This window comes from Apis cerana, linkage group LG1, assembly GCF_029169275.1.
Source record: "Apis cerana isolate GH-2021 linkage group LG1, AcerK_1.0, whole genome shotgun sequence".
Classification (NCBI taxonomy): Eukaryota; Metazoa; Arthropoda; class Insecta; order Hymenoptera; family Apidae; genus Apis; species Apis cerana.
The window spans coordinates 13,564,777-13,577,771 of NC_083852.1; the positions used below are offsets into that span (position 1 = coordinate 13,564,777).

General features: G+C 19.6%; 2 protein-coding genes across 5 annotated transcripts; both read right to left on the minus strand.

Moving 5' to 3' along the window:
- Positions 1–173: 173 nt before the first annotated feature.
- Positions 174–8,335, minus strand: LOC107994034 (sodium/potassium/calcium exchanger 3-like). Of its 3 annotated transcripts, none has more exons than XM_017050762.3 (6): positions 7,782–8,334; positions 4,939–5,435; positions 3,403–3,622; positions 3,086–3,277; positions 2,659–2,967; positions 174–2,537 (listed from the first exon to the last, which is right to left on the minus strand). In XM_017050762.3, the coding sequence occupies exons 1-6, from the start codon at positions 7,864–7,866 to the stop codon at positions 2,218–2,220; spliced, it is 1,623 nt and encodes a 540-aa protein (XP_016906251.1). In that variant the 5' UTR covers positions 7,867–8,334; the 3' UTR covers positions 174–2,217. The 3 variants fall into 3 exon arrangements, with proteins under 3 accessions (XP_016906251.1, XP_061930110.1, XP_061930116.1); XM_062074126.1 differs by having other exon boundaries at positions 4,939–5,469; positions 7,782–8,333; XM_062074132.1 differs by having other exon boundaries at positions 2,498–2,574; positions 7,782–8,335.
- Positions 8,336–9,075: 740 nt separating this feature from the next.
- LOC107994033 (solute carrier family 35 member B1) lies at positions 9,076–10,818 on the minus strand. Of its 2 annotated transcripts, XM_028664911.2 has the most exons (3): positions 10,541–10,792; positions 10,224–10,459; positions 9,076–9,837 (listed from the first exon to the last, which is right to left on the minus strand). In XM_028664911.2, exons 1-3 carry the CDS (start codon positions 10,608–10,610, stop codon positions 9,259–9,261), a joined length of 885 nt encoding a protein of 294 aa, XP_028520712.1. In that variant the 5' UTR covers positions 10,611–10,792; the 3' UTR covers positions 9,076–9,258. The 2 variants fall into 2 exon arrangements, with proteins under 2 accessions (XP_028520712.1, XP_016906250.1); XM_017050761.3 differs by having other exon boundaries at positions 10,224–10,818.
- Between the last annotated feature and the right edge of the window lie 2,177 nt (positions 10,819–12,995).

The window sequence follows — 12,995 nt, forward strand, 5'->3', positions numbered from 1 at the left end:
AGTTATGATATAATAGAATTTAAATTGTATCATACTATTGAATGACAATCATGCATATCGTGATATAATATGATAAAAAATAAATAGATACTCGTTTTTATAATTTATATATATTATGACATATATATTTTATTTTAAGTGTTTCTCTTTTCTCTTCATTCCACTTTTATATCTTTTATATCTAACTTGTATTTTCTTTTTTATTTTTAATTTTTTATTTTTAATTAATAATCTTTACTTATTAGTTTTGGTACTGAAATTTCAATAACAAATCTATCATTAACATGAATATAATACGAAGGTACTATATTAAGGATATTGTACACAAATGTTGATAATAGATTTGCTACATAAGAAAAGTACCACAAGATAATATATCTTAATACTTGAACCTTCAGGAATTAATTTTTTCTTTTGAACTTATAGAATTAACGAGATTAACTATTTATAAGATTAATGAGATTAATGAATAAAACAAGATTAATCCTTAGCATCTAGTATTCTTTTAAAAAATATTCATAATTATTCATAATTATGAATACTTATCTATAGTAATCATATATTTACAAAATTCTGAATTTTGTCTTTATTATATGTCAATAATTTATTGTATTAAACAAATTAAACAAATCTAATAAAACAAAAATGTAGTAAAATAAAAATAATATTGTTACAAACTATTGCTTTTCTAATAAAATAGAAAATAATTAATAAAAATAAGTTATTTATTTTAAGAATCTATAATAATTTTTTAAAACAAAATTTATTCTTCGTTATAGATAATTTTACAAATTTTATAGTTAAATACAAATTATTAAATTTGTTTATTTTTAATTTTCATTTATTTTTTAAATAAACTTCTATAATATATTTTTAATAATTTATTTAATATCACATATAATATTATAATAATTTTTTTAATATCACAAAATTTCTTCATTGTGACTTATTGATCGTATTTGCAATAATTGTTAATTTGCAATATTTTATTACAAAAATAAAATGTCATTATTTTATATAAACCTTCTCTATTTTTTCTATTTTATATGTTTTTCTATATCGATTCAAAAAATCTCTATTCAGAAATAAATTTAAATCCAGAAATTATACAAGACATTTCATGAAATTAATATTTTAATTTAAATTTTATTTTAGTTTAGTTTGATAATACGAATAAAATGCCTTGAATCATTGTTTATCCAATAGAAATTTCCATCATGTAATTGTAGAAAATATTAGAATATTTTTTACAAATATTAAATCATTGTATATAAATCATTATATCAGTTGAAATCTATTAATTCCATTCATTGTAATTGCATTTCAGATATAGATTTATTTGGAGGGATTTATTATAAAGATAATAAATTTGCCATATTAATTTTTAATTAAAAATATATCAAATTTTATTTGTCAATAGAATTCTTTATATAGAATTAGAATTCTTTATTTTTTAGATTTCATTCTATTCAAAAATTTAAAAAATAATATATCAAACCTGCAATGAAAGATGATGGAAGATCTGTACTCGTGATTTAAATAAAGATGCTTTGAATCAACATAAATAAATATAATGTAAAATATAAAAGAACATATAAAATAAAAAATATATGAAAGACGAAGTAAAAAAACTTAGTTATTTATTTTTATAACAAATTTAAATTAATACAACAAAGAAATGTTGCAGTGTTAAAAAATAAAAAAGTATATATAAATTATTAAAAATATATTTAAAAAATTTAGTTAAAACAAATAAAAGTAGAAAATAAATTCATTTAAATAATGTTTGCATAAAATCGTTTATGTAATAAAACATTTTTATATAATTCTAAATTTTTAGAATAAATAATTTATTTTTTGCTATTATATATTAAGACATATAAAGCTTTTATTTTATAATAACATTGTTTTATTTTTATTTGTTTTATTTTTTTATTTTACTAGAAATTTAATTTAATATGAATTTTTAATGTAATGAAGATAAAATTCAAAGTGTATGAAAGTATATGATCACTATTCTATGTGTCATTAATTATCGATATTATTTAGTTATGATTGTTATCAGTGATTGAAATCGCTGAAAAATAAAAACAAGTTTATTTTCGTTCATTTCGTTTTAAATAAAATCCTTATTTTATGAAAATAAAAAAATTATAAAATTTTTTCAATAATGAAATCTAAAAATTGCATATGAAATGTATGAAAGAAATTAATAATTCATTGATCACACATTGGTAAATTTATAATGAAAAAAACATTCAATTCTATAAGAATAGCAAATATTATAAATATCGTATATAGAAATAAACATATAATTCCTACTTTCTTGTTCAATTTAAATTTAAAACATGCTATAACTGTATAAAGAACAATTACGCAAATAACTGTCGAAAATACACTATATTTTAAAGCTCCTGATTCAATTTCCACATATCTTTTTTCCATGAGACATTTTATTATCCATGGTAAACCCAAACAAAGTAAGATGTCAAGAATATTTGCTCCCAATGTATTACTCATTGCCATATTTCCGTCGCCTATATATATATATATATATATATATATTCATAAAATCTTTTATTCATTCATTTATTTGAGTTTTATAAAAAATATTTAAAGATAAAAAATAAAAGAAAATAAAAAAAATAGAGAATTTACCTTGTCTTGCTAAAATTACAATTGACGCAACTTCTGGCATATTTCCACCAGCTGCTAGAAATGTAAGACCCATAATGGAATCGGGGATACCTATGATATCACCGATAACTGTTGTCATCCAAGAAACTAAATACGAAGATATCGCAATCCAAATCATACACATGATAAAAGTTAACGGATACCAATGTTTCAATCGTTCAATTTTAGGATCTGGTATCGTTATAAATAATAAAAATTTCAATGGCCAACCAAACATGAACCAACATTTTTCAATAATAGTTCGCTCTATTGGCCAAGTGAATAAATATTCTGGGAACATAATATAATGCATTTTTTATATTTATATTTACATTTTTTATCCTATTTAAAAAACAATATCATGTAGATAATATAATATTATATAAAGTTATAATATAGTACAATATACCAAAAATTGAACGCTTTATTGATTTCTCAAAATTCTCTATATTTTCAGGATCATGTATCCGGTTCTGTTGCTTTTCTAATTCCTGGATATTCAAATTCTTTCTATGGTCAACAACTGCATTATTTTGAGAACGCAGCTTATATGAACAATTAGAAGACAAATTCTCATTCAAATTCTCATCAATAGTAAATACTATGATCAATAATAAAAAATATTTTTTATTATTTAATATATAATTATTTTCTAAAATTTTTCAACAAACAACCGAGTAAATGATAAATGATTGAAAAATATATATAGATATTAATATCACTTACGCTTTGTCATAGAGTTGGAATTAAAAAAAATTTTATCGCAACACAATCTAATATGTTTACCGCAAAAGAGCAAAATTACATAAAAACAAAATAATATTAACAAGATCATTGCTTCGTACCACTGAATCTTTGCATCCCACATTATTATTACCAATGTTCCAACAGATATCACATACATTATACAATCTCGCGACAATACTTGCCATTCTAATGATATTGCCTATATCAGAAAGAATAAAAAATCAATTAGAAATTATTAGAAATTAAGAAACAACATCATCAAAGATAAAGATATATATACAAATAATATAACGTTAACAATAGTAGATAATAAATAAAAGAAATAAATATTCAATATGATCGATTTAAATACAGTTAAAAAAAGATGTTTATTGTCCTTTATCTTTAAAACTTTACCTTGACGAGAAGATTGTATGAGATATTGATATATATATTTACATATCAATATTTGTTAAAAAAATACTTCATATACATATGGAGATATATCTATATGGATATATTATACAATCAATCACAGAAGTTTTCATACATCTTATAAAAAAATTCATAATCTAGTTTTAATAAACTATATATAAAATAATTATTTTTGGTGGAAAATCTCTTTGAAGAAATGAAAAATTTTAATATTTTTTATATTATTTTAAATATAATTTCGAATATTTTTCCCATTAATATGATAAAAGATAAATTTTAAACATTTTATAATTTAAGATTTCAATTTATATTAATTTATCTTATCAATAAAAAATCTCACTACTATTATATTAAAAATTATATTTTAAAAAACCAAAAAAAATGATTTTATCTAAGAGTAATATTTACTAAAAAAGAAATTGTAAGATATTAATATATTCAAGAAACACTTCTAAAGGATCAATGTTAAAAATCCAAACAATATTTGTTATACAAAAATATTAATTGAAACTTATTTAACAATTGTAATTTATGTTAGATGAAGCAAAAAAAAGAAATAAAATAAAAATATTCTTCGTTATATCATATTTTTTCTTTATTCTTGTCTCTCGGTTTTTTTTAACTTTGAATTTAAATTGCTTATAATTTAATAAATAAATTTTAACCGACATTTTTGTGTATTAACTTTTGTTTTGATCTCTAAAATTGATCTTCCAAAAATGTTCCATAAATATATTTACATATATTTTATTCTTGCTTTATATACTTAAAATTAAAATTATACTTAAATAATAAAATTATATGTATATATCATTAAAAATTGAATAATTAAATTTTTATTCAACGTTATATTATTTGATAAGATATATAATGTATGAAAATTTTTTAATTGATTATATATATATATTTGATTATTATGAATAAAAAGAATATTATTCGTTAATTAATAATATGATGATGATAAGTGATAATATCATTTACATAACAAACCACTTCATTTTCGATCATAATTATAATAATTTTCAACAATTATTTTCAAATATATAAATACAATTATTTTAATAAATATTTTAATAATATTTTAATAAATAATACACTTACATAAAAAGTCATCAACGCTCCACAAGCTGGAGTTGCGAAGGTATCGAATACAGCGCTACCAACAACTGTACCGGCACCAAGATCTGATTCGGTTAAAAACGTTCCAATAACATTCACAAACAATTCAGGAAAAGAACTAGCCATTGCAAGAAATGTTGCTCCTGCAACATCGGTGCTTATATTCAAACTAATGCATATACAATCAACGGCTGGTAATAAATAATCGTGACAAACGAATGCCGTCAATAGAAAACAATATAATCCAAGGAAAGCATGTAATATTACTGCTCCATGACGTCGCTGTTCATGTGTGAACAAATCCTCAGGAAAATCATGTATCGAACGATCCGTACACTTCTTGTCTTCTTTTTTCTGTTCAATTATAAAGTACTTCTGTTTTCCATTATCTTTCACGATTTGTTTTATCATTTCATTTTTCACTAATGATTCATTTACTTCATATGCTCGAATAATATTGGCCGAAATCGGGAACGATTCTATAAGTGAAACATTTCTTTCTCTTTCTCAAAGCTATAAAAAATATTAAATAGTAAAAAACAAGTGAATACGTAAAAATTTTTAATTTATAGTTACTGCAGACTTGTTCAATTAATTTAAACGCATCAATCAATATTTTTATAAAAACATAATCTTTTTGATTTGGATATCATTTGAATGCGGAGAAATTATAAAATTAATAAATTAAATATCCTCTATACAGTGAGAACTATATGATATATATAACTATATATATTCCCTTAAACAATATGATAGAATCAAATCATCTCATTTCATAGAAATAAAAAAATATACTTTATATAATTCTCATTATTATAGTATTTGACACTATTAAATTATCAAATTATATGAATGTCCTTTCTGACAATTAAATTTAAAATATATTATAGAATAAAACAGTTTAGATTATATTATTATATATTATTTTATTATAGAATAAAACAGTTGACGAATAAAATATGTAGTATATTTTTATATCATCAATTTATTTGATTGTTTTAACAAATTTGTCAAAATATTGGTTTCATTATAATTTTATATTAGTTGTGAAACAAATCTCATCATATAGAGAATATTTTATAAAATATTATAATATTTTATAAAAAAAGGATATTTTACTATTATTACATAATTATGAATAAAAAAAAGGATAAAATATTTTATTAAAAAATTGTAAAAAAATGTGAAAGAAACATAAATAATATAAATAAAGAAAACGGTAATATACTTGCGTTATTATATATATAAATTTATTATATATAAATATTATATAAAACAAAATGATATTTTTATTGTTTTATGATATAAATATTTTTGATATATTAATCAATGTAATCTTCATTAAATTATAATATTCCATTCAAAAATTTTTCACAATATCTTAGTAGATACAAAAATGATACAGAAAAATTATTATTTTGCATTTTATTTTTTTGCAATTTTGATTATGTTCTTCAATACATCAATCAATCATTCTTATCGTTTTATATTATGTAATTTTTTTTTAGGTAATCTTTTTTTATTTACATTTTTTTACTTAATTTTTTTATATTCATTCAAAATATTTTAATTAAATATGTAATTTTAAGATCAATATATACATTATTCGCAATAAGTATTTCTTTCATTTCTCATTTCTTTTTTATTATCTTTTAATTAAGCTTCAATCAATATATTTTTATCTTATTTATTCTTTTAAATTTAGATTTTAAATTTTAAATTAATTTTAAATTTTATTATTATTTATACGCATTTATACATACCACATAACTGGCATATATATTATAAATATACACAAGCAAAAATCTTTTCCAGAAAAACTCTATACACATATATTAGAATTATATGAGATATATTCCTTTAATTAGTTCTAAAAATTAAACAAATGAATAAGTTGCTATATAAAAATATTAGTATTTATTTAATATAAATATTTATTAAAACTTATTTATTCAGTTTTAATAAATTGAAGTTTCTTAAAAACGAAATAAAAATAAAATGATACTATTTGATCTGTCTCTATTTATTACTGTCTTTCATTTAATGCAAATCTAAATTGTTTATAATTTAATAAATAATTTTATTTGTAACTTAATAATATATTTAGTATATTAACTTTTATATTTAATTTAATGTCTAAAATCAATCAATGATATTATACGAATATATTATGATACTTTGTGTATGTGTAGTACGCGCGTTTTATTTAAAATTATCATTATAATTTTATTATTATTATTATTAATAAATTTGAATGGAAGTTAAATGATTTAAAAAAAAAATGTTTATTCTAGTATTTTTTATGTTTTTATGTATTAAAAATTTATGAAAATCAACTTTGATGTAGCTCAATACTTTTTATAAAATTATTGATTTACGTTAAGAAATGATTAGTTTAAAATATATTTCAATTTGAATTTTGTAAAATCTTATTGTATGAAAGATAAAAACATGCGGTCATATTTGCTTGTCATATTTTTTTTATCTTTCATGTAATAAATTTAAATTAGTATCTCCTAAATTTTTAACTTTTTTACATGGTATTTAATATTTTTTTATAAAAAATGTCAAATTGCATCAAATAATATATTAAAAAATATATGATTCCTTTTAAAAAACAAAATTGATCTTCATAAATCCTTGAACGTAAAAAAAACTAAATGCTAGAATATGCATAATATAACGTATTAGAATAATAATCTTTTGCAATCATTTAATTTTTTTCAAATATTTTTTACTGCAATATATATGTATATATATATATATATATTTATATTTATATATTTGAAATTGAAGAATTACATATTAAATTAATTGAACCTTACCATTTTCAAAAATCGCATAAGTTATCGAAACAGATATCAAGAGCACAATGATACACGTGTAACTTTTCAAGGATTGTATAATCATTTCGCGTGTACTTTTCGGATGTTATCTATGAAATATTGTTTTTCAATGTGAATTGTTTGCTAAAATACGTTAAACTACTTTTTAAGAAATGGTCTTCTCATTTATGTTACATTACGTTCAACTGATTACTCCCTTCCTAACGGCCATCTAGACACTGTTATTATCTTTTTAATCATTGTCAACATATTGTCGTTAGTCGATAACAATAACGAAATCCGATTTTAAAATCTCTTTACAAGTAATTGCAAGACAAGTTAGATATCTTCAGTAAAAGAAAACCATTAAATAATCTCTCAATTAACAGTGACAATAATTCCAATAATTTGACATACTAATCATAATCATGTTTTACAAACATCATTTTTATATTTTTGTTATTTATATTATATTGTTTTTTTTTATTTTTGTTTACAAATTACATTACATTAACCAAAATTGTTTTTTCATATTATTTATTTTATTCTATTATATTAAAAATATAATTTAATAATCCCGCACATTTAATAATCTCAAATTACTAAAATTTCTATTATCAGAATTTTACCATACTTCGTATTTCTTTTTGTCAATTTATATATTTCAATGTAAATCACACTAATTTTATACATTTTCATTTGATTTTATATAATTTCTATATAATAATAATGATACAGAAAAATATTTAGTTATATAAATTATATAAATAAATAAGATAAACTAATCTCGCAAATGATTATATTTCTCTTTTATTTCATACTAACAATTGCGATACTATTTATATTTTTTATTATAAATATCACTTATATGTTATAAAAAAAATTAAAAAACTATTTAATAAAATTAATGTGAAAAAGACGCATATACCTATTTATATTATATTTATATATATGATAAATTTTATAATGATAAAATAGCAAGATAAAAAATTCATTCAAGCAAAACTATACATTTTTTGATTTATAAAATAGAAATTAACAAAATTTTAGAAAGGATGAAGAAGTAACATTAATCAATACTTATTATATTGTAATCTTGCTATTTCTTCATCAGTTACATCTCAAATGTTATGTAAATATAATATGTATGTAATATGTTATCCAAATGAATAAAATATATACATATATATATTCTCTAATATATGCAAGCATATGTTTATATATATTATACATGTATAACATACAAAATATGTTGTGTAAATATATAATTTATGATTTTTTCTTCAAAATTTCCTTTTTAAGTACATATGTTAATCATACACTAATATCAAACGAAATAAAGCTAAAGTATTTTTATAATAATCGTAAAATATAATTCAACATAATGCAAGATATAGTATATATACAAACATTATGATATAAAATTATATCATTTGATAAATTAAAATCTTTTGATTAATATGCTTGCATTCATTTGCTATTTCGTTGTATCTTTTCTAAGAGATTTATCTTTACCATACATAGAATCTAGGAATAATCCCGAAAATACTATTAATGTACCCATCCACTGTTTAGAAGTCAAGCTATTACCAAAAATAAGTATTGAACCTAAAACTGTAAAGAATTTTCTAGTTGTAGTTATAATGGAACATGGTAATGGACCAAATTCTGCAACAGTAAGAAATATAAAATATTGTCCAAATGCTCCTGCTATAGAAAAAGTAGCTATGTGCCATATAGTAGAAGGATATTTATGTAAGAATTCAACAAATTCTAAAAGTTCTCCTGAAGCTATAATGACGATGCCACTAAAGATCACAGACCAGCCATTCATATTCAACATCATATGGCCAGATTTAGAATTATGTTCAGATTTCATTCTTTCTTGTACAGCACTAGTTAAACCATCCATTGTTAATGAAAGTAATAACAATAATTCTCCAATGACTGTTTGTCCTTCTGAATGCTTTTTTAATGGATTGACATCTTTATACATAAATAAAGCTACTCCGATGACTACCAAAAAGACAAACAAATATTTTCTTACTGGATAAACCTATAAAATAATAAATTTTTATGAAATATAAAATAACAGTTTATGGCAAATCAAATTTATAATATATATATAATATATACATAATATAATTATATATATGAATAATATTTTTATATTATATTATTACATAAATATAAATAAAGTTTAAATATTAAAAAAAACAATAGATATTAATAGAAAAGTAACTAAAAATTATTATTTAATATGTAATAATAATTAAAAATTATGTATATACAAATTCTGAAAATCCTTTTCTTATGTATTAAATAAAATATTAAAATAAAATCAAAAGAAACATGAAAAAGATTGCAATGAATATATAATAGTTTTTATATAATTTATATATCATATAATTTATTATATAATATATAATAAAGGAAAAATACCTTATTTCCCAATAATACACCAAGTATCATTACAGGAATGGGTTTGCCAGCTTTTCCAATAACTTGTGTTGGATAACTAACAAATTGTAATGCCATGTTACTACATACCATAGCAAGCAAATAAGTTAAGGCAGAAAGCGCATAATAAGTTTTTGGAGTAGTATCTTCGTCCTGTTTCATGATTGTTAATAAACTTGTCTTGGCAAATAAATAATTAACTAAACATTGGAAGAAAACTAAAGAAAACATATACGTAAATTTTTCACTGTTTTTTTCATCTCCATATTGTCCCCGTGTGATTTTTTCTTGTAACATACCAAAATGAAAATAACATACAAAAATGCCGAGAGCACAAAACAGGAGTTTGAATTGTTTCGTAGAAGTCATTGTACTTATATATGCATCAATATATTAGAATGACCATAAATTCTATGATATAATTATTATTTTGATCATGAACCAATGTCACGATGAAGAGAAAAATGTTCGAGACATTCTACATACATAGCTTGTAAATGAATAATACGTGGCATTTAACTATAGGTTATGTTTTAAATTGTACTTAAATTATATATATGTATGTAGATATGAAACATTAATATCGAGTAAGATATCGATGAACTATCGATTTTTAAAAGAAAATAATAATAGTACTTCTAATTATATCTATATATATATATATATATATATATATATATATAATATTTTTATAAATAATATTCAAAATATATACTATGTATCTAAAAATAAGATTTATAAAAAAAGAAAAAATTATTATTTATTTTAGAATATCATTTTCATCACATAAATTCATATTTAGTTGATATTTAATTTGAAACTAAAACTGTTATTAAAACTTTTTGAATGTTTTTATATATATATTATATATAGTTTTACATATATTTATATATATTTTATATATAGTTTTATAAATTCCATTATTTATAAATTTCTGATAAAATCCAAAATGATTTTTTATTTTAAATATCGGAATATATTCAATAATTCAATTATTAAAATTCAATTATCAAAAATTATTTGCACAAAATTTTTTTATTTCTAGGATTTTTATAAATTGATATTATATGATATTATATGATATTATATTTTGATATTGAATTTTTATCCAATCCATTTGAATACAAGCATCATATATCTGCCAAATTTATATTATCTTTCAATTAAATAATTTAATTAAGGAATTATTTATGTATTTATTTATAAATATTAATATATATTAAAATTAGATTAATATAGTTTATAAAAATATATATAGTTTATAATTATATATAATAATATTAAAATAATTTGTTATATAAATTTCTGTATGTATATATATATGTATATATATACATATATGTATAAATATATATATATGTATTACTTTCATTGCATTGTAAGTTATATACAGTTTGTACATATAAAGAAAAAAATTATATTTGCAAAATTCTCATTTTTAATTTTATAAAATATAAGATTTTAAAAAAAATATTACAATCTAACTTATATTTATATTTATATTAGAAAGTATTTTTTTAAATCTTAATACTAATAACTGAGCCTAATAATAAGACATATTAGATTCAAATTGATTGCTTTCACTTAAACTTGATTTCAATTATATTAAAATTCATGCAAATTCTGAGCGAAATTTAAACTATATATATAACTGTATACTAAATATAACATGATAATAATAATAAATACATGTAAATGCACTAATCCACGATGAGAATTATACTAAAAATGATACTAAAAAAAAATTGAAATTCAATAGCTAGAAAATTCCTTATTGAAAATTCCGAACTAAATTATTATTGTTATATAATAAATTAAAAATTCACTAAATGTTTTTAAAGCATTATATCTTCTGACTTTTTCAACTTAAATTTCTTTCATGTATTTTTTCTTGTACATTTTACATCTTGTATGACAATCAAATATTGAACGTAATAATGAAATGTTTTCATTCTTATTAATCTAAAAAGAATTTGATGGTTGATATATCCATGATTGATTGATTGATATATTCTTCGTAAATGGAACAGAATCTACTATTGGAATATAGAAATGAAAAATGGATCCTGAACATCAAAAAATTCTGAAACAGAAATTTTAAGAAAAAAAATTTTTATGGAATATTTTTGTATTTTGACTACATTTCACAAACATCTATAATAAAAGTAATCTTATGATCAAAAATTTTTAATTTTTTGCGCATTTTGTCGAGTATTCCATAACTATTACATTAACAAACAATATATATCGAATAGTTATTTCCTTGACCGCTAAATACGACATAATTAAAAATATAGTTGAAATTTAATTTTTCTTTTCTATATTTAATTATCAATTCTTTGAAATTATTATTATTATTAGATTCTAAATTTGCAAAATCTGATCACATTTTAATTAGAAATAAAATAAAGGAAAGAAACTAACTGAAGAAAGAATGAAACGATACAATTATTATATCATTTTCAAGATACATAAAAAGATGCGTAAAATACGTTATAATGTTACATAATAAATTATGATTTTTACGATTGTAATATTAAATGTCATGATTTTGTCGCATTGTCATAGCATTGAATTCAATATCATATAAAAATATCATGATAATGAAAATTATAATACTTAATTTCACATGAAAACACATCTTAATATATATGCATATTATATATATATAGTAATCATATTCTATTAGTTCTTTTTCAATTAGTTTTTTTTAAATAATCCAATCAGAATGTACAAATGCTGCAAAGAACTTGC